Genomic DNA, 24,117 nt, shown 5'->3' with positions numbered 1-24,117 from the left:
TGTAATAGATACAGAGGCTGGGATGTCACACAGTCATCACAGTGACCTTGACTTTCCACTGATGCTGATGAGAGTGATGATGATTGATAAGTTCTGTGTGAAATCTGTCACCTTGATCCATTTGCTACATTTAATCCTGGGGGTAGATTATACTGAAATACTAATCATACTTGTTAATCTTATATACAACCAATGCTGGTACCATAAAAGTGGGTAAAGTTAACATTGAACCTGGTGATGTCACTTAATTTAAATTCTGGGCATATATATATATATATAGTTTGCCCCTGCTGTTATGCATCAAACTTCCAGCATGGGAAAATATCTCGATACTTTTTAGGATGAGAGTTTTTTTTTAAAGATAACTCTAAACATTTTGCTATGCCTCTTAATTTTAAATCAATTAAAATCCCTGTCTAAGCTCCAATTTGTCTCTATTCTATGCTTCGTTTAATTTGAAATGTTATTTTAACTTAATGTTAAATTTAATTTAATTTCATATCACTTAATTTTGTCAGGGACAGCACATGTTTACCTTTTTGTCAGGGACAGCACATGTTTACCTTTTTGTCAGGGACACCACGTGTTTACCTATTTGTCAGGGACACCACGTGTTTACCTATTTGTCAGGGACACCACATGTTTACCTATTTGTCAGGGACACCACGTGTTTAGCTATTTGTCAGGGACACCACGTGTTTAGCTATTTGTCAGGGACACCACATGTTTACCTATTTGTCAGGGACACCACATGTTTACCTATTTGTCAGGGACACCACATGTTTACCTATTTATCAGGGACACCACATGTTTACCTATTTATCAGGGACACCACATGTTTACCTATTTATCAGGGACACCACATGTTTACCTATTTGTCAGGGACATATTTACCTATTTGTCAGGGACACCACATGTTTGCCTATTTGTCAGAGACATATTTACCTATTTGTCAGGGACACCACATGTTTACCTATTTGTAAGGGACACCACATGTTTACCTATTTGTCAGGGACACCACGTGTTTACCTATTTGTCAGGGACACCACGTGTTTACCTATTTGTCAGGGACACCACGTGTTTACCTATTTGTCAGGGACACCACGTGTTTAGCTATTTGTCAGGGACACCACGTGTTTAGCTATTTGTCAGGGACACCACGTGTTTAGCTATTTGTCAGGGACACCACGTGTTTACCTATTTGTCAGGGACACCACACATTTACCTATTTGTCAGGGACACCACATGTTTACCTATTTGTCAGGGACACCACATGTTTACCTATTTGTCAGGGACACCACATGTTTACCTATTTGTCAGGGACACCATGTTTACCTATTTGTCAGGGACACCACATGTTTACCTATTTGTCAAGGACACCACATGTTTACCTATTTGTCAGGGACACCACATGTTTACCTATTTATCAGGGACACCATGTGTTTACCTATTTGTCAGGGACACCACATGTTTACCTATTTGTCAGGGACACCACATGTTTACCTATTTGTCAGGGACATATTTACCTATTTGTCAGGGACACCACGTGTTTACCTATTTGTCAGGGACATACATTTACCTATTTGTCAGGGACACCACATGTTTACCTATTTGTCAGGGACACCACATGTTTACCTATTTGTCAGGGACACCACATGTTTACCTATTTGTCAGGGACACCACATGTTTACCTATTTGTCAAGGACACCACATGTTTACCTATTTGTCAGGGACACCACATGTTTACCTATTTATCAGGGACACCACGTGTTTACCTATTTGTCAGGGACACCACATGTTTACCTATTTGTCAGGGACACCACATGTTTACCTATTTGTCAGGGACACCACATGTTTACCTATTTGTCAGGGACACCACATGTTTACCTATTTGTCAGGGACACCACATGTTTACCTATTTGTCAGGGACACCACATGTTTACCTATTTGTCAGGGACACCACATGTTTACCTATTTTTCATTAGAATTCAAGGAAAGTAATATTGTAGAATTGATGATGTGGCAATGTGAACAAGTATCGTTTGCTATGAACGTGTAAAATGTGATCCGATTAATGTATGATTATCAAATTAAGTTTTCCTCGCAGCTATTACCAATATGCCAGATAGGCCTGTCTTTAATATTACACATCAAAACGTGTCTGTGATTATAACAGTTTGTTATTCCAATAATGATGCCATTTAATTTCTTATTTTGATTTTGGTCAATCTAAAATCAAGATGATGGAATTGATTATTTCGTCATATCCAATCTTTTAGTTTCATCATATCCAATCTTTTAGTTTCATTTATCATATTCAATCTTTAGTTTCATCATATCCAATCTTTAGTTTCATCATATCCAATCTTAAGTTTTATCATACAATTTTTTTTTTTAATAGATAAGATTTATTTCTGGTTCAAGATGGAAATCATCCGTACCAGAATTGAGACATACAGTTACATTCGTGCGGAGTTCTATAGTTATCTACTATTATTCTGGTTACACCAGTGTATATTTAACTTGTTTTGCTCCATGAAATTGATTGTTTCTTCATCAACTATCACCTCAAGTACCTTGTTGATACCGATGGCTAACTACAGCACTATCATTGATTGTAGTTCGTGAAATTTTGAATTTCCCTTCATCCTCTGTGTCCACGCTTCTGTTTTTAATGCCTATTATTTCCACCATCTATATTCCAATATCAGTGTTCCAGTATGTATTATCTCCTGTTCAATGTAGCCGTTCTAATCAGCTATGTCATTAGAGAATATTAGATCAAGTCATATGCACTGTATAACAAGTCCTAGGGAAAACACTGGAACATTTATTGACCTACAGTATGAAAGTTTAACACAAAGCATTGGTGCTGTCTATAAGGAATCTTATTTGGTAAATTATCCTGACATGAAATATTGCTCTGTTTTGTCCCCACAGTGAGTGTTACGAATGACAGCTCTTACAAGCTTTATATGGCTCAGATCACATCCTAGTTATCAATATTGGGAGCCGAGCGGGTTGACATGACAGCCAAGGTCACACACCATTGGTGTCATGTCAGGAAAACGTAACTCTATTAGCATTGTCTAACATTTAGCAAGAAAACTTCCCTATGGAATCACCTCCCTGTCTTCATTAAACACAGGTGATACATTTCGTAACTACTTTTTGTAACATTAACACAAACAGGAGTATTCTTAAAAACTTGAAAAGCTTTTTACTTTTTAAACGTGTTTTACAGATATTGATGATATGGATCCACATGATTAATCAAGGCCATCACGGTTTCATTTCAGAACTTTCTTGATGCTTTTACTGATGCTGCTGAGACAGTGTATGGCTGCTTATTGGTGGAGGGGAAAGTTTCCGTAGCAACTAAAAAATGGTGGAATCTGACAGCCAATGAGCTTGTCCTGTTGGGCGTGTTGGTGTCATCAATGTCAGACTGTACATCACGTGATCTACCTGTTTACTTACCTGACAGTCATCCAACTGTAAGTCACTCATTCAATGGTCAAAAGAAGTGCTTTATTATATAAGTGGAACAGTTATAGTGGTAGGATGGTTAATAATGTCGTGTTATTATCGGGGACTGAGTAGGAAACTGTCCATATTTTACCTTAACAGTTTTGACCTATGTAACATTTCTGTTAGTGGTATTACCTTCTGTAGGAGACCTTAACTTTCTCAATGATTCGCAGACATCATTATTAAAGTTTGACTCTTGTAGAGTTTGACTCCTGTAGAGTTTGACATCTGTAAAGTTTGACACCTGTAAAGTTTGACACCTGTAAAGTTTGACTCCTGTAGAGTTTGACATCTGTAGAGTTTGACATCTGTAAAGTTTGACATCTGTAGAGTTTGACACCTGTAGAGTTTGACACCTGTAAAGTTTGACATCTGTAAAGTTTGACTCCTGTAGAGTTTGACACCTGTAAAGTTTGACACCTGTAGAGTTTGACTCCTGTAAAGTTTGACATCTGTAGAGTTTGACACCTGTAAAGTTTGACATCTGTAGAGTTTGACACCTGTAAAGTTTGACACCTATAGAGTGTGACACCTGTAAAGTTTGACACCTGTAGAGTTTGACATCTGTAGAGTTTGACACCTGTAAAGTTTGACACCTGTAAAGTTTGACACCTGTAGAGTTTGACACCTGTAAAGTTTGACTCTTGTAGAGTTTGACTCCTGTAAAGTTTGACACCTGTAGAGTTTGACATCTGTAGAGTTTGACACCTGTAAAGTTTGACACCTGTAAAGTTTGACACCTGTAAAGTTTGACATCTGTAGAGTTTGACACCTGTAAAGTTTGACACCTATAGAGTTTGACACCTGTAAAGTTTGACACCTATAGAGTTTGACACCTGTAAAGTTTGACACCTGTAAAGTTTGACACCTGTAAAGTTTGACTCCTGTAGAGTTTGACATCTGTAGAGTTTGACATCTGTAAAGTTTGACATCTGTAGAGTTTGACACCTGTAGAGTTTGACACCTGTAAAGTTTGACATCTGTAGAGTTTGACATCTGTAAAGTTTGACTCCTGTAGAGTTTGACACCTGTAAAGTTTGACACCTGTAGAGTTTGACTCCTGTAAAGTTTGACATCTGTAGAGTTTGACACCTGTAAAGTTTGACATCTGTAGAGTTTGACACCTGTAAAGTTTGACACCTATAGAGTGTGACACCTGTAAAGTTTGACACCTGTAGAGTTTGACATCTGTAGAGTTTGACACCTGTAAAGTTTGACACCTGTAAAGTTTGACACCTGTAGAGTTTGACACCTGTAAAGTTTGACTCTTGTAGAGTTTGACTCCTGTAAAGTTTGACACCTGTAGAGTTTGACATCTGTAGAGTTTGACACCTGTAAAGTTTGACACCTGTAAAGTTTGACATCTGTAGAGTTTGACACCTGTAAAGTTTGACACCTGTAAAGTTTGACACCTGTAAAGTTTGACTCCTGTATAGTTTGACACCTGTATAGTTTGACACCTGTAAAGTTTGACACCTGTAAAGTTTGACATCTGTAAAGTTTGACACCTGTAGAGTTTGACACCTGTAGAGGTTGACACCTGTAAAGTTTGACACCTGTAAAGTTTGACACCTGTAAAGTTTGACATCTGTAGAGTTTGACACCTGTAGAGGTTGACACCTATAAAGTTTGACACCTGTAGAGTTAAACACCTGTAAAGTTTGACTCCTGTATAGTTTGACACCTGTATAGTTTGACACCTGTAAAGTTTGACACCTGTAAAGTTTGACACCTGTAGAGGTTGACACCTGTAGAGGTTGACACCTGTAAAGTTTGACACCTGTAGAGTTTGACACCTGTAGAGGTTGACACCTGTAAAGTTTGACACCTGTAAAGTTTGACACCTGTAAAGTTTGACACCTGTAAAGTTTGACACCTATAGAGTTTGACTCCTGTATAGTTTGACACCTGTAGAGTTTGACACCTGTAAAGTTTGACTCTTGTAAAGTTTGACACCTGTAAAGTTTGACACCTGTAAAGTTTGACACCTGTAGAGTTTGACACCTGTAGAGTTTGACACCTGTAAAGTTTGACTCCTGTAAAGTTTGACACCTGTAAAGTTTGACTCCTGTAAAGTTTGACACCTATAGAGTTTGACACCTGTAGAGTTTGACACCTGTAGAGGTTGACACCTGTAAAGTTTGACTCCTGTATAGTTTGACACCTTTGGAGTTTGACACCTGTAAAGTTTGACACCCGTAAAATTTGACACCTGTAAAGTTTGACATCTGTAGAGTTTGACACCTGTAGAGTTTGACACCTGTAGAGTTTGACACCTGTATAGTTTGACTCCTGTAAAGTTTGACACCTGTAAAGTTTGACACCTGTAGAGTTTGACTCCTGTAGAGTTTGACACCTGTAGAGTTTGACACCTGTAGAGTTTGACACCTGTAGAGTTTGACACCTGTAGAGTTTGACACCTGTAGAGTTTGACACCTGTAGAGTTTGACTCCTGTAAAGTTTGACACCTGTAGAGTTTGACACCTGTAGAGGTTGACACCTGTAAAGTTTGACACCTGTAAAGTTTGACACCTGTAGAGTTTGACACCTGTAGAGTTTGACACCTGTAGAGGTTGACACCTGTAAAGTTTGACACCTGTAAAGTTTGACACCCGTAAAATTTGACACCTGTATAGTTTGACACCTGTAAAGTTTGACACCTGTAAAGTTTAACACCTGTAAAGTTTAACACCTGTAGAGTTTGACACCTGTAAAGTTTGACACCTGAAGAGTTTGACACCTGTAGAGTTTGACTCCTGTAGAGTTTGACACCTGTAGAGTTTGACACCTGTAGAGTTTGACACCTGTAGAGTTTGACACCTGTAGAGTTTGACACCTGTAGAGTTTGACACCTGTATAGTTTGACATCTGTAGAGTTTGACACCTGTAAAGTTTGACACCTATAGAGTGTGACACCTGTAAAGTTTGACACCTATAGAGTTTGACACCTGTAAAGTTTGACACCTGAAGAGTTTGACACCTGTAGAGTTTGACACCTGTAAAGTTTAACACCTGTAGAGTTTGACACCTGTAAAGTTTGACACCTGTAAAGTTTGACACCTGTAGAGTTTGACACCTGTAAAGTTTGACACCTGTAGAGTTTGACTCCTGTAGAGTTTGACACCTGTAGAGTTTGACACCTGTAAAGTTTGACACCTGTAGAGTTTGACACCTGTAGAGTTTGACTCCTGTATAGTTTGACACCTGTAGAGTTTGACACCTGTAAAGTTTGACTCCTGTAAAGTTTGACACCTGTAAAGTTTGACACCTGTAAAGTTTGACACCTATAGAGTTTGACACCTATAGAGTTTGACACCTATAGAGTTTGACACCTATAGAGTTTGACACCTGTAAAGTTTGACACCTGTAGAGTTTGATACCTGTAGAGTTTGACACCTATAGAGTTTGACACCTGTAAAGTTTGACACCTGTAAAGTTTGACACCTGTAGAGTTTGACACCTGTAGAGTTTGACACCTGTAGAGTTTGACACCTGTAAAGTTTGACACCTGTAAAGTTTGACACCTATAGAGTTTGACATCTGTAGAGTTTGACACCTATAGAGTTTGACACCTGTAAAGTTTGACATCTGTAGAGTTTGACTCCTGTAGAGTTTGACACCTGTAAAGTTTGACACCTGTAAAGTTTGACACCTGTAAAGTTTGACTCCTGTATAGTTTGACACCTGTAAAGTTAAACACCTATAGAGTTTGACACCTGTAGAGTTTGACACCTGTATAGTTTGACACCTGTAAAGTTTGACTCTTGTAAAGTTTGACACCTGTAAAGTTAAACACCTATAGAGTTTGACACCTGTAAAGTTTGACACCTATAGAGTTTGACACCTGTAAAGTTTGACACCTGTAGAGTTTGACACCTGTAGAGTTTGACACCTGTAAAGTTTGACTCCTGTAAAGTTTGACACCTGTAAAGTTTGACTCCTGTAAAGTTTGACACCTATAGAGTTTGACACCTGTAGAGTTTGACACCTGTAGAGGTTGACACCTGTAAAGTTTGACTCCTGTATAGTTTGACACCTTTGGAGTTTGACACCTGTAAAGTTTGACACCCGTAAAATTTGACACCTGTAAAGTTTGACATCTGTAGAGTTTGACACCTGTAGAGTTTGACACCTGTAGAGTTTGACACCTGTAGAGTTTGACACCTGTAAAGTTTGACACCTGTAAAGTTTGACACCTGTAAAGTTTGACACCTATAGAGTTTGACACCTGTAGAGTTTGACACCTGTAAAGTTTGACTCCTGTAAAGTTTGACACCTGTAAAGTTTGACTCCTGTAAAGTTTGACTCCTGTAAAGTTTGACTCCTGTAAAGTTTGACTCCTGTAAAGTTTGACACCTATAAAGTTTGACACCTGTAGAGTTTGACACCTGTAAAGTTTGACATCTGTAGAGTTTGACACCTGTAGAGTTTGACACCTGTAGAGTTTGACACCTGTAAAATTTGACACCTGTAAAGTTTGACTCCTGTAAAGTTTGACACCTGTAAAGTTTGACTCCTGTAAAGTTTGACACCTATAGAGTTTGACACCTGTAGAGTTTGACACCTGTAGAGGTTGACACCTGTAAAGTTTGACTCCTGTATAGTTTGACACCTTTGGAGTTTGACACCTGTAAAGTTTGACACCCGTAAAATTTGACACCTGTAAAGTTTGACATCTGTAGAGTTTGACACCTGTAGAGTTTGACACCTGTAGAGTTTGACACCTGTATAGTTTGACACCTGTAAAGTTTGACACCTGTAAAGTTTGACACCCGTAAAATTTGACACCTGTATAGTTTGACACCTGTAAAGTTTGACACCTGTAGAGTTTGACACCTGTAGAGTTTGACACCTGTAGAGTTTGACACCTGTAAAGTTTGACACCTATAGAGTTTGACACCTGTAAAGTTTGACACCTGAAGAGTTTGACACCTGTAGAGTTTGACACCTGTAAAGTTTAACACCTGTAGAGTTTGACACCTGTAAAGTTTGACACCTGTAAAGTTTGACACCTGTAGAGTTTGACACCTGTAAAGTTTGACACCTGTAGAGTTTGACTCCTGTATAGTTTGACACCTGTAGAGTTTGACACCTGTAAAGTTTGACACCTGTAGAGTTTGACACCTGTAGAGTTTGACTCCTGTATAGTTTGACACCTGTAGAGTTTGACACCTGTAAAGTTTGACTCCTGTAAAGTTTGACACCTGTAAAGTTTGACACCTGTAAAGTTTGACACCTATAGAGTTTGACACCTATAGAGTTTGACACCTATAGAGTTTGACACCTATAGAGTTTGACACCTGTAAAGTTTGACACCTGTAGAGTTTGATACCTGTAGAGTTTGACACCTATAGAGTTTGACACCTGTAAAGTTTGACACCTGTAAAGTTTGACACCTATAGAGTTTGACACCTGTAGAGTTTGACACCTGTAGAGTTTGACACCTGTAAAGTTTGACACCTGTAAAGTTTGACACCTATAGAGTTTGACATCTGTAGAGTTTGACACCTATAGAGTTTGACACCTGTAAAGTTTGACATCTGTAGAGTTTGACTCCTGTAGAGTTTGACACCTGTAAAGTTTGACACCTGTAAAGTTTGACACCTGTAAAGTTTGACTCCTGTATAGTTTGACACCTGTAAAGTTAAACACCTATAGAGTTTGACACCTGTAGAGTTTGACACCTGTATAGTTTGACACCTGTAAAGTTTGACTCTTGTAAAGTTTGACACCTGTAAAGTTAAACACCTATAGAGTTTGACACCTGTAAAGTTTGACACCTATAGAGTTTGACACCTGTAAAGTTTGACACCTGTAGAGTTTGACACCTGTATAGTTTGACACCTGTAAAGTTTGACTCCTGTAAAGTTTGACACCTGTAAAGTTTGACTCCTGTAAAGTTTGACACCTATAGAGTTTGACACCTGTAGAGTTTGACACCTGTAGAGGTTGACACCTGTAAAGTTTGACTCCTGTATAGTTTGACACCTTTGGAGTTTGACACCTGTAAAGTTTGACACCCGTAAAATTTGACACCTGTAAAGTTTGACATCTGTAGAGTTTGACACCTGTAGAGTTTGACACCTGTAGAGTTTGACACCTGTAGAGTTTGACACCTGTAAAGTTTGACACCTGTAAAGTTTGACACCTGTAAAGTTTGACACCTATAGAGTTTGACACCTGTAGAGTTTGACACCTGTAAAGTTTGACTCCTGTAAAGTTTGACACCTGTAAAGTTTGACTCCTGTAAAGTTTGACTCCTGTAAAGTTTGACTCCTGTAAAGTTTGACTCCTGTAAAGTTTGACACCTATAAAGTTTGACACCTGTAGAGTTTGACACCTGTAAAGTTTGACACCTGTAGAGTTTGACACCTGTAGAGTTTGACACCTGTAGAGTTTGACACCTGTAAAATTTGACACCTGTAAAGTTTGACTCCTGTAAAGTTTGACACCTGTAAAGTTTGACTCCTGTAAAGTTTGACACCTATAGAGTTTGACACCTGTAGAGTTTGACACCTGTAGAGGTTGACACCTGTAAAGTTTGACTCCTGTATAGTTTGACACCTTTGGAGTTCGACACCTGTAAAGTTTGACACCCGTAAAATTTGACACCTGTAAAGTTTGACATCTGTAGAGTTTGACACCTGTAGAGTTTGACACCTGTAGAGTTTGACACCTGTATAGTTTGACACCTGTAAAGTTTGACACCTGTAAAGTTTGACACCCGTAAAATTTGACACCTGTATAGTTTGACACCTGTAAAGTTTGACACCTGTAAAGTTTGACACCTGTAGAGGTTGACACCTGTAAAGTTTGACACCTTTAGAGCATCTGTACCAGGAGGAAGTGTTCTGGCATATGAATGTAAACGACTTAATGATAGCAGTTTGAAACAATTCTTGACTTAAAGATGGTGTTGTCTCATGATCCTCCTAGGATATAGATTGGGATTAGTCCTTCATTGGAACAGGAAGGACTATTGTTTTGCATTGTGTCCGACAATCCTTTTGTCCTCCTGCACTATATCTTGTCTGGGTTCTATCTCCTACACAAGTTGTCACTGGAACTTAGTTGTTGGGGTATTGGTTTACCTAGCTAAGACAGTGTATCATGTAAACTTGATCCACATCAAATATATAGTCTGGGCCATTTCTTTCACTACTAGTAAATGGAATTTTATACTTGGGGTATGAGTCAACTAAAGTGAAGAGGTATATCAAGCATCCAAAGTAGGTCAAAGTCTAATTTGACCTACATTCTTACCTGGAAGTACATTATAAAGAAAAAAAGGTTGTTCCTTTTATTCTAGGCATATCATTTCACATTCAGTAGGGGACTGTCATTTTCTCAAATTGTATTGATTGTTAATAGGTACCTCATCGCCTGATGACCTTTCACCTCACCAAGTGTGTACAGGTGTGTGTAATCTGTGGACCAACACCGACCCTTGCTGACCTTGAACCTGAGGTGAGTAGCCCTGTGTACAACTAAATATTTGTTTCAGTCAGATAACTGGAAATCTCGTTTCTGTCCTATTGTCCTTGCTTTTCTGTATCATTGGTGTCCTTAATTGTCTCTCCTTAAAATTGATATTTTTGACATCTGTGAATATTGTCTCCCCTTAAAAATTGATAGGTTTGACATCTCTGCAAAAACCACTATACTAATAGAATATTACAGGAAGTATCCTAAAGACAAACTCAAATCAACTCAAATCTGGACAAAATAGATATTTAGAAAAATTTGATCATCATTATTGATGGTTTTTTTTTATTGTTTTACGTCCTTTTGACAACTATGGTCATTTCAAAACATGAAATCTCTGTGGATTTCGACAGTTGGTGTTAACTCCTCTGGTGATTGGCAGACACATCTTCAATAAAGTTTATCTTTATCATAATGTTTTTTTTCAATCGGATGTTTTTTTCTGAATGTTGACATGTTTTGCAACTTGGTTATATGAAGAGTCAAAATGGGGACAATAATAATGTGGATATTCATTGTTTAATATACTGCAGCTCTTCATAGCGTATTTCTAAATATCATCTCACAGTAGTGATAGAGTGTGAACCATCAGTCGTGAGATGTTCCCTGAAATCCCCTGGTAACTGCTCCACCTAGTTATACCTTATCGTAGATCATTGCCACCTAAGTCCTTTTTAGTTACCCGGCGTGCCAATAACCTTGTAGTATATAATGAATTTGTGTATGTGTACTGATCCCCAATGATATCTAATCAGTACTCATGCAGCTTAAATTGGGTGAATTTTCTCTTCAATCCAATTAAATTCCACTTAAAATTGGATAAATGCTCAATTCTGTTCGAACGGAATGTATGTTTGAATGGATAGGAGTGGGACATTTTTTGTTTTAATGATTTTCGCTTTATGACCTGGTAAAGCAGAAGCTATATACAACGTGTGATAATGTATACAATGAACTTTGCCCTGTATCATTTGTTGGTTGACTGTTATAAATCAGTTCTTGTTAACGCTATTTCTCTGTAGCATACATGCCAAACTTTCAGGAGACCAATAAGGGAGATTGATGATTATTTTAAGGGAGTTTTGCCTAAATAAGGGAGATTTGTCCGCATGACATGAATATCGACATTTTTACTCAATTGTAAAGCAATAAACTAATTTTGAAAGTGATAAAGAATATTCATACTTATTTTGGATATTAATCATATTGTATATGCAAACAACAAAAAGTTGTATAAGGTAAAAAATGCAATAAGTATACATTCAGATTCTGATAATATGAAATTATTTTTGATTTTTTTTTATGTGACACAAAAAGTTTCACAGCTTTATGCATATTACATAACAGCATTTGAAAAGGGTATATTATAATTACATGTAGCTAAAGATTAAGACAAGCAAGTTAATCATTTATCAGTTTGGATTTTCTTAAAATTAGAAAGCTTGATCCACTCTGAGGGAACACATCAGTTGTAAAAATCACCATGAAATGTCCTGTGGGATCCCTTATGTTGGACCATTTAGATATAAAAATATTCCAAGTGTGCAAGTGTATACAGTACATGAAATCATGAGAACTGAAGATGTTCATGTTAGCAGACTGCAGTAAATCTTATCACGATCATTCTAGATTTTGTATATTGTCTCTGTCATGGACGGTACAGTCATTGTAAACATCATGATTGACCACTACGACCAACAGATGTGCTAATTTTGATAGTTTTCTAAAAGAAAATATTGGATTTCATCTGGCTATCACTTATCCACGATACACATGTTATATGAAAAACACCAGAAAACAAACAATAATTCAATTCTGTAAGCAAAGAGGGTTAAAGTTGTTTGTAAGCGACTTGCCTTTATTTCATGGTGATAGATATTCTAGCGCAAATATTACACTAGCCAGAGCTTCGTCTGAAAGCCGTGTCCAACAGGCGCCATTTTGATTGAGTGATCACGTGAACAGATTGATCACGTGATCGCTAAATTTAGCCAAATCTCATTAAATCTCGGGAGAAAAACTACTGAATTGTAAACAAAAATGGCGTCGGCAAAATACCAGAGGGAATTACAAAATACGGGAATTTTGGCTCTCCTCCCGGGAGGAAATAAATGACTTGAAAATAAGGGAGATTTTGTCTCACGCCTAGAGGTTTGGCATGTATGCTGTAGGGATCTTTCTTCAAAGACTGTCGTCAGGTGACTGTTTTGGATTTTGAAAGTTACCTATCAGAAAGTACAATTGTTTTCAATTTTTACATCACTGAAGACAAAGTCTCAAGTAACCTTTTGCAATTGCCTTATGTTTGACCAGTGTAAACAATAAACATTTTCAACTTCTTCTCAGTAACCAGGAGGCCAAGGGTCATGATATTAGGCCAGTAGCATGCTGGGATGAAGGGCTACAGAATGCCCTTGGCTAATTTTCAAGGTCGCAGGGGTCATATGTGTTAAAACTTCTTCTCAATAACCAAGTGGCCCTTAGCAATGATATTGGGCCAGGTTCATGCTGGATGAAGGGCTACCAAAGATATTTAAATGAATGACCTTGATGTACTCTCAAAGTCACAGAGGTGTTAGAATCTTCTCAATAAAGTCTTACAATGGCTAAATAAAGACCAGAATCTAACATAGACCCAATAAAGATCAGTCTTACATAGAACCAATAAAGATCAGTCTTACATAGACCCAATATAGATCAGTCTAACATAGACCCAATAAAGATCAGTCTTACATAGACCCAATATAGATCAGTCTTACATAGACCCAATATAGATCAGTCTAACATAGACCAAATATACATCAGAATCTAACATAGACCCAATATAGATCAGTCTAACATAGACCAAATATAGATCAGTCTTACATAGACCAAATATAGATCAGTCTAACATAGACCCAATATAGATCAGTCTTACATAGACCAAATATAGATCAGTCTTACATAGACCCAATATAGATCAGTCTTACATAGACCAAATATAGATCAGTCTAACATAGACCCTATATAGATCAGTCTTACATAGACCAAATATAGATCAGTCTTACATAGACCCAATATAGATCAGTCTAACATAGACCCAATATAGATCAGTCTTACATAGACCAAATATAGATCAGTCTAACATAGACCAAATACAGATCAGTCTTACATAGACCAAATATAGATCAGTCTAACATAGACCAAATATAGATCAGTCTAACATAGACCCAATATAGATCAGTCTTATATAGACCAAATATAGATCAGTCTTACATAGACCAAATATAGATCAGTCTTACATAGACCAAATATAGATCAGTCTAACATAGACCAAATATAGATCAGTCTTACATAGACCAAATATAGATCAGTCTTACATAGACCAAATATAGATCAGTCTTACATAGACCAAATATAGATCAGTCTAACATAGACCAAATATAGATCAGTCTAACATAGACCCAATATAGATCAGTCTTATATAGACCCAATATAGATCAGTCTTACATAGACCAAATATAGATCAGTCTTACATAGACCAAATATAGATCAGTCTAACATAGACCAAATATAGATCAGTCTAACATAGACCCAATATAGATCAGTCTTATATAGACCCAATATAGATCAGTCTAACATCGACCCAATATAGATCAGTCTTATATAGACCAAATATAGATCAGTCTAACATAGACCAAATATAGATCAGTCTAACATAGACCCAATATAGATCATAGATTGATGGGCATCAATATCCCACTGTGATGTTTTGTTCATTCTCTAAAGTATTGCTTGGATGAAAATCTATCATCGAGTAATTAAGTTTGCTCAATTGTCATGAAGGTCAAATGTGCAATTTGGGATCCACATCAATAACTTGAATCAAGTCTGAAAGTCACTCAAATTAAAAGTTTTCAACAAGGTGTCCTCTTTATAGACTGTTAAAGAGGTTTAATAAAACCACCAGAGCTAGACACATTCCTGTGACCCAGAATGAATTATTTTAAAGAGTCTGACCCCCAGATCACTTGATTATGACCCAGAAATGTATCAAGACTCTTTGAGTGAAACAAGCCCATTGGGTCTCTTGATTTGTAATAGTTATAACATGGCCTAAAGAAGCTAAATAACATTATCTAATATCACTTAGTCCTCAGCTGCTTTCCATTATGGTTAGTTTTGTAAATCTTTTCAAATAGGTGGTGAGGTTCTGGAAAACAGCATATGACCCTCTTATATCTGTGTGTAGACTTCATCCGAGGAATTTCCCCATCACAATAACACTAGACCCGAACATGCTAGGGTAAGTATGGTCATTTATATGTATTTAGTAATTATTTGCTGAAAAAGAAATAATCTCTGGACCTTTTTGATATATCAAACATAACGTTGCCAGATTTTCCCCTGAAGTGAGACACTGATGGCATAAAAACAATAAATTGTGAAATTTGTTTCATATTTTACCAGTCTTACATAATAGAAATAAGATAAGATTTGGTTTACCGCACTAACAGGGAATTGTTAATACAATGTATGAAAACAATTAAAACAATTTCTCTGGCTGACTAGAAAAATCTTTTTTTTTAAATGAAATATTTCAAAGAAATATTGAAGTGAAAAAAAAGGGGGGAGGGGCGGAGGGGACGGGGGGGGGGGGGGGGGCTCTCCCCTGATTAGAATTCACTTCCCACACTAGTGGTTTTTGCCATTATCAGATCTCCTCAGGTGCGTAGTGCAAAAACTTTCTTTTCCATTTTGACCACTGTACTGAACACTCCTGCAACAGAAACACGAGTATCAACCTCTTCAGGATCTGGCCTGGGGAGTGACCTCAGTAGTCTCTTAGAAGACAAGGTGACATAACACCAACGTACCTCTCTACAGATTACCACTCATTTTATATTATAGCTAGAGACAATTGATAGTCAACACAACAAACAATATATCAAAACATGACTTGACCAAACTTCAAAATACAAATATTCTTGTTTATTATCAACTGTATAACTGTCCATCGAGCTACGTGATTTTTGTAACAGATTTCAGTGTTTTGCAAGGAAACTGATCACGTAAAAATGAATTGGGACCCTCATCCCCCACTGAACCCCCGTTTTATATGTAAACGCCCCAACACCAGGTTAATCTGCTCTCTCCAGTGAGGTGTAAAGTACAGGTGACTGGCAGTCCCCATTGTCTCTGTAAGTCTGTCTGTACATCTACCTGCATGCTTCTATCTGACAAAGTACCGTCAAACCTGATAACAATAGTCTTCGGGGAACAATATGGAACTCAGTAAAGACAAGTAACTACACACGAGTAAGGTGGTAGGGACATGGAAATCTAATCTAGCAGTACATGTACGAATATCAGATATCTTAGAGGCAGAGCTGTGGCAGATTGTCAAGGGGACTTTTGTCAACGTAAATAGGGGATCACAGGGAGATAACTCGAAGATTGTAATTGGGAGATGGATACGTACTGATAGAATCTTTCACCTCCTTGGGGATGAGACAGGGGAATCTCGCCCCCAGGGGAAGATTCTTAAGTTGCCAAACATGAGGCTTGCTTATCTCCCTTGATGGATTGGGGCTGGGGACTGAGGTTAGATACCAAGATCTTAGCCCAAGGGTGTGAACTATGGGAGTTAAACCAATGGCAGTAAAATGAAAAGAAAGGCATGACAAGATCTCAACCCGAGGGGAGGATCTGAGTATGATGGAATAAGGTAGGGGAATATATGTCAAATTAACACTGGGAGGGTAAGATAGGGGATGTCAAATTAACACTTGGGAGGGTAAGAAAGGGGATGTCAAATTAACACTTGGGAGGGTAAGATAGAGGATGTCAAATTAACACTTGGGAGGGTAAGAAAGGGGATGTCAAATTAACACTTGGGAGGGTAAGATAGGGGATGTCAAATTAACACTTGGGAGGGTAAGAAAGGGGATGTCAAATTAACACTTGGGAGGGTAAGATAGGGGATGTCAAATTAACACTTGGGAGGGTAAGATAGGGGATGTCAAATTAACACTTGGGAGGGTAAGATAGAGGATGTCAAATTAACACTTGGGAGGGTAAGATAGGGGATGTCAAATTAACACTTGGGAGGGTAAGATAGAGGATGTCAAATTAACACTTGGGAGGGTAAGAAAGGGGATGTCAAATTAACACTTGGGAGGGTAAAATAGGGGATGTCAAATTAACACTTGGGAGGGTAAGAAAGGGGATGTCAAATTAACACTTGGAAGTGGGTAGGATTATTAGATACGGGATCTCAACATTTAAGGGGGTAAAATGGGGATCTTAACACTTGTGGAGGTAAGATACGGATCTCATCCCTTCATGGTAAGATAAAACAAAATTGGACATAAGTGGGACAAATGGAGGACATAGGTAGGACATAGGTGGAACATAAATAGGACAAATGTTGACATGGATACAACATCATAGGTAGGTCATTAAGGTACAGATTAGGTAGGTACAACATAAGTAGGATATACAGGGAGTGGGAAATATACAGGGAGTGGGAAATACACAGGGCGGGGGAAATATACAGGGAGTGGTGGGAAATATACAGGGCTTGGGAAATATACAGGGAGTGGTGGGAAATATAAAGGGAGTGGGAAATATACAGAGAGTGGGAAATATACAGGGCGTGGGAAATATACAGGGAGTGGTGGGAAATATACAGGGAGTGGGAAATATAAAGGGAGTGGTGGGAAATATACAGGGCGTGGGAAATATACAGGGAGTGGTGGGAAATATACAGGGAGTGGGAAATATACAGAGAGTGGGAAATATACAGGGCGTGGGAAATATACAGGGAGTGGTGGGAAATATACAGGGAGTGGGAAATATACAGAGAGTGGGAAATATACAGGGCGTGGGAAATATACAGGGAGTGGTGGGAAATATACAGGGAGTGGGAAATATACAGGGAGTGGTGGGAAATATACAGGGAGTGGTGGGAAATATACAGGGAGTGGGAAATATACAGGCAGTGGTGGGAAATATACAAGCAGTGGTGGGAAATATACAGGGAGTGGTGGGAAATATACAGGGAGTGGGAAATATACAGGGAGTGGTGGGAAATATACAGAGAGTGGGAAATATACAGGGCGTGGGAAATATACAGGGAGTGGTGGGAAATATACAGGGAGTGGTGGGAAATATACAGAGAGTGGGAAATATACAGGGAGGGGAAATATACAGGGAGTGGTGGGAAATATACAGGGCGTGGTGGGAAATATACAGGGAGTGGGAAATATACAGAGAGTGGGAAATATACAGGGCGTGGGAAATATACAGGGAGTGGGAAATATACAGGGAGTGGGAAATATACAGGGAGTGGTGGGAAATATACAGGGCGTGGGAAATATACAGGGAGTGGTGGGAAATATACAGGGAGTGGGAAATATACAGAGAGTGGGAAATATACAGTACAGGGAGTGGTGGGAAATATACAGAGAGTAGTGGGAAATATACAGGGAGTGGTGGGAAATATACAGGGAGTGGTGGGAAATATACAGGGAGTAGTGGGAAATATACAGGGAGTGGTGGGAAATATACAGGGTGTGGTGGGAAATATACAGGGAGTGGTGGGAAATATACAGGGTGTGGTGGGAAATATACAGGGCATGGGGAATATACAGGGCATGGGGAATATACAGGGAGGGAAAATATACAGGGAGGGGAAATATAAAGGGTGTGGGAAATAAACAGAGAGTGGGAAATATACAGGGAGTGGTGGGAAATATACAGAGAGTGGTGGGAAATATACAGGGAGTGGTGGGAAATATACAGGGCGTGGGAAATATACAGGGCATGGGGAATATACAGGGAGGGGAAATATACAGGGAGTGGTGGGAAATATACAGGGCGTGGGAAATATACAGGGAGTGGTGGGAAATATACAGGGAGTGGTGGGAAATATACAGGGTGTGGTGTGAAATATACAGGGAGTGGTGGGAAATATACAGGGCGTGGGAAATATACAGGGAGTGGTGGGAAATATACAGGGAGTGGGAAATATACAGGGAGTGGTGGGAAATATACAGGGCGTGGGAAATATACAGGGAGTGGTGGGAAATATACAGGGAGTGGTGGGAAATAAACAGAGAGTGGGAAATATACAGGGAGTGGTGGGAAATATACAGGGAGTGGTGGGAAATATACAGGGAGTGGTGGGAAATATACAGGGCATGGGGAATATACAGGGTGTGGTGGGAAATATACAGGGAGTGGTGGGAAATATACAGGGAGTGGTGGGAAATATACAGGGAGTGGGAAATATACAGGGAGTGGGAAATATACAGGGCGTGGGAAATATACAGGGACTGGTGGGAAATATACAGGGAGTGGTGGGAAATATACAGGGAGTGGTGGGAAATATACAGGGCGTGGGAAATATACAGGGAGTGGTGGGAAATATACAGGGCGTGGGAAATATACAGGGAGTGGTGGGAAATATACAGGGCATGGGGAATATACAGGGTGTGGTGGGAAATATACAGGGAGTGATGGGAAATATACAGAGAGTGGGAAATATACAGGGAGTGGGAAATATACAGGGAGTGGTGGGAGTGGTGGGAAATATACAGGGCATGGGGAATATACAGGGAGGGGAAATATACAGGGAGTGGTGGGAAATATACAGGGAGTGGTGGGAAATATACAGGGAGTAGTGGGAAATATACAGTGAGTGGTGGAAAATATACAGGGAGGGGAAATATAAAGGGAGTGGGAAATATACAGGGCATGGGAAATATACAGGGAGTGGTGGGAAATATACAGGGAATGGTGGGAAATATACAGGAAGTGGTGGGAAATATACAGGGAGTGGTGGAAAATCCAAGATCAGTGCATAAAGTATGGCCGAGTTCTGTGACACCCCGCAGATGGATTTCTCAAAGAAAACAAGAGTTCGGCTGTTGCAGTAAACAAGTAGGACAAATTAAAATGTGATAGGTGTGACATAGATATAGGGGTTGGAAGGATGGTGGGGAGATGAGTATGATTTAGATTATCAATTGTAATGATTACTGTCTAAACAATAGAATCAAATCAAAAAAGGTGTAAATTCAGATTGTTGTGGTAGAAGTTATGTATTTTGTTCCATTTTTCTTTACAGATTTTTGGTTGTAAACAGAGACACCAACCGATGTTTGTGTAGTACAAGTCCTTCATTGGAGGACAGATCCACACTAGGTAAGGTTTAGAGTCAGGTCCATACAAACATATATATATATATTAAGACATTAATGTTTGATAACACATGAAGAAAAGTCTACACTGGTTGTCTTTGGTGTATTACAGGTGATGGCCTTAACACTGCCCAGAGGAAAGAGGTGTTGCAGTCCTTCTACAAGAAAATTGTAGGCTCGTTTTTCTCTTCCAACATTGAGGGTAGCGAATTGGGTAAGTGATTACAGGGTTTTTAGTTCACCTGAGATAAAGTCAATGTCATCTGACATGCATCATGCAGTGTGAGTCATAATTAATTTACATCTTTTACTTTTTCTAAATAACCAAGAGTCCCAAAGTCATGATATTGGGTCAGTTTTTTGCTGGGATGAAGGTTACCAAAATTCTTCAAATGAATGCCCTTAACCTTCTTTCAATAGCACAGGGGTCAAATATTGCAAAATCTTTAAGCAAAGTACTTCTCAATAACCAAGAGGCCTAGAATCATGATACTGGGCTGGAAGCATGCTGAGTTGAAAGGCTACTAAAAGGCATTCAAATGAATGACCTTGTACTTTCAAGCTCACAGAGGTCAATGTGTTAAAATGTTTAAACAACTTGTCAATAATCAAGAGGCCCAGGGTCATGCTTGGAGAAGTTTGTTTAATTCAATGAGCTTAATTGGACCTTTTTGAAGTTCTGAAATACAAGGGTTTCGGTATATATAGTTGTCATTGTTCTCTGTGTCCATCTATGATTTCATTTCCAGTACATGCCTGCTGTACTGTTTAACTTAGGAACTTCAAATATTTGTGTTTGGGTTCATCTTGGGAAGCCCAGGGCCGTTTTCATTTTTGCAGTCCAAACGGTTGGACCAGTAGGACCTGTGTTGTTTGTTTATGAAATAAAGACAGACCTTGTGATTTTATATTGCTTTCAGACGAGCTTTGACAAAGACTTCAAAGGGCTGTATTAACATCTTCAGGTCCATCAAGATATATGTTTGAATTATTACATTTAAAAACTGATGAACCGGTTTGTCCACATAAACAAACATGCCCCATGAGCCACATATCAGAAGTGGGTCACTGTTACCTATATTTTGAATTTTTACGTCCAGAACAAATATCTTTTCTTGGTCATACATACCCTATCTTTTTCTGTTGGACCTTCATGAATAGTGCTTCAAGGGTACATCTTGGAAAGACAATGAGTTGCAATCCAAATGTAGGTTACAGTGACCTATATATTGACCTTAAGCTCAATGTCAGGACATATCTGGGTTTTTCACATAGGATCTTCAACAATCTATGCTTACACATTTTCTGAAAATATGTTGTGTACCAGAAATTACATTAGTATGACAAAGTTGTTTTGAAAATCATTATGTGGTAACAGTAAAACGTTGATGTGTGGTTGTCTTATGGGCTCTGAATTTTATCTTTCTGTGACTTAAAAATATGAAGCGTAAAACCAGTTATGGTAATGGGGTCGCCTTTGGAGATAGGCAAATTCAAATCGTATTTGAAGGGAGGTAACTCTGACAAACTCTATATCTTCATAATTATGTTATTCAGTTGATAAAAATGTATTTCTTCTCTTTATTGATTTTTTTGAAATGGTCAGTGTGATTATAAATCATTGATATATTTTATAGTAATGTCAGTATATTAATGTATGGGTTATGATGTCAGTTGGTAAGTCCCCAACCAGGACCCAATTGGAAATATACATGTAGTTTACATTGTGTCCTTCTGTATTTTATCTGGTCTGGGTTCTATCTCCTACAATACTTGTCACTGGAACTTCATACTTGGGTCATGTACAAAATTAGGTCACTATGACCTACATTTTTACCTTTGACCTAACCAATGAAAAAGCTTGTTTAAGTTGTATCTCCTACAATGCTTGTCTCTGGAACTTCATACTTGGGTCAAGGGTTTACCAAAGCAAGGCTATGTGTCATGTATCAAAAGTAGGTCAATATGACCTACATTTTGACCTTTGAAATTTCACCAATTAAAAATTTTATCTAAGTTGTATCTCCTACAATACTTATCACTGGAACTTCACACTTCACAAAAAGTAGGTCACTATGACTACAGGCGTCTGCTTCTGGTTAGTATTAATAGAAAAAAATATTTGCCCCTCTCCTGCTATATCAACAAGGTGTAACACTTGAAGATCTACAATGCATTGCATGCGATGTTAGTATTGTTTATAGAGTTATTGTTCAATCAGATTGCCACCTGCATACCACTCTAAAATATGTAGACTAGACTTCCGTTCCACAGTCGATGCATTGCAGCTATCACGATCACTTTTGATCCATCTTCTCATCTTTAAATCATTGTCATACATTACGACAAAAGAATAACATGCATTGATATGTAAGGATTCTAAACCTAGGTATGTTACTGAAGTTTATGTGCATTTGATATTTCAATCGGATTGAACTTAAATTCAAAATGAATCGAAGCTCACCCCCCCACTTCCGGTTCTTGGAGTGTTACACCTTGTTTATATAGGCCTAGTATGAGTAGGGTCTTATATTGGTTTTCTATTAATACAAACCAGAAGCAGACACCTGTGCTATGACCTACATCAAAGAGATAGATTGAGAGCTATATCTCCTACATTACTTGTCATTGGAACTTAATACTTGGGTCATGGCTTCACCAAGGTGAGGCTGTGTCATGTATCTTCACCAAGGTGAGGCTGTGTGTCATGTATCTTCACCAAGGTGAGGCTGTGTCATGTATCTTCACCAAGGTGAGGCTGTGTGTCATGTATCTTCACCAAGGTGAGGCTGTGTCATGTATCTTCACCAAGGTGAGGCTGTGTGTCATGTATCTTCACCAAGGTGAGGCTGTGTGTCATGTATCTTCACCAAGGTGAGGCTGTGTGTCATGTATCTTCACCAAGGTGAGGCTGTGTGTCATGTATCTTCACCACGGTGAGGCTGTGTCATGTATCTTCACCAAGGTGAGGCTGTGTGTCATGTATCTTCACCAAGGTGAGGCTGTGTGTCATGTATCTTCACCAAGGTGAGGCTGTGTGTCATGTATCTTCACCAAGGTGAGGCTGTGTGTCATGTATCTTCACCAAGGTGAGGCTGTGTCATGTATCTTGAAAAAAGCAGGTCACTCTGACCTACATTTTGGCGTATTGATTGTGAGTTGTACTTTATACAGGTCCTGGGGAGTACAGTCACAGCCCACAGGAGACCTACATCACCACTGACATACACAAGTGTTATGCTGCCCAGTCTGGTTCCTACCAGATCTTCATCCTCTACACAGACAGCATACCTACATATGCCATGAGGTAATGGATGATTGGAACTCAAAGAATGTGAACATGGATTATAAAGTGATATCAAAATAAAGCTTAGAAATACTGAATACTATTTATCTTCAGCTTAATTACCAGTACACTTCATTTCCAATCTAACATATTAGGAACAAAAGCTCTACAGGTCACAAGGACGGCCAAATCTTCAGCTCTGTCAAAGTTCATTAGTTAAATTATCAAGTATACTATGCTTAGGTGAATAGAACTGATAGGTTTTAAGATAACTTGGACTGTAAAATCTCAATCTAACTATTAAGGTTACTAGTAAGTCATTCAAGGTCACTGGTACAGTGTTCAAGGCCACTGGTACAGTGTTCAAGGTCACTTGAACAGTTGGGGACATGTAAGCTCTCTTGTACCAAGATCAAATTTCTAGGTTGGTAGGATATCAAATGCCAAGGTCTCCTTGACTGTCAGGAAGTAACTAAGACTGTCAAATATCAAGGTCAAACTTTTCAGTAGTTTTGTAACAAATTAGATCATTAAAGATTGTATGTGAACTTGTATTACAACAATTACGAAGCAAATTGTATCAACTTCTATTAAACACACTAAAATCATCACATTAAAGATTCTGTATGA

General features: G+C 38.5%; 1 protein-coding gene across 1 annotated transcript in view; it reads left to right on the top strand.

The window, feature by feature from the left end:
• The window catches only part of LOC117336386 (protein fuzzy homolog), a 142,067-nt gene that overhangs the window by 115,928 nt on the left and 2,022 nt on the right, over positions 1-24,117 (top strand). Inside the window, exons 5-10 of the mRNA XM_033896891.1 lie at positions 3,300-3,497; positions 10,903-10,998; positions 15,198-15,301; positions 20,129-20,205; positions 20,314-20,415; positions 23,376-23,508. Of these exons, the coding sequence (XP_033752782.1) occupies positions 3,300-3,497; positions 10,903-10,998; positions 15,198-15,301; positions 20,129-20,205; positions 20,314-20,415; positions 23,376-23,508 (710 nt within the window). The remainder of the gene's footprint in view (positions 1-3,299; positions 3,498-10,902; positions 10,999-15,197; positions 15,302-20,128; positions 20,206-20,313; positions 20,416-23,375; positions 23,509-24,117) is intronic.

The sequence above is a fragment of the Pecten maximus genome, chromosome 10, assembly GCF_902652985.1.
Source record: "Pecten maximus chromosome 10, xPecMax1.1, whole genome shotgun sequence".
In the NCBI taxonomy this organism is placed as follows: domain Eukaryota; kingdom Metazoa; phylum Mollusca; class Bivalvia; order Pectinida; family Pectinidae; genus Pecten; species Pecten maximus.
This window is presented reverse-complemented; position numbering and strand designations above follow the sequence as displayed.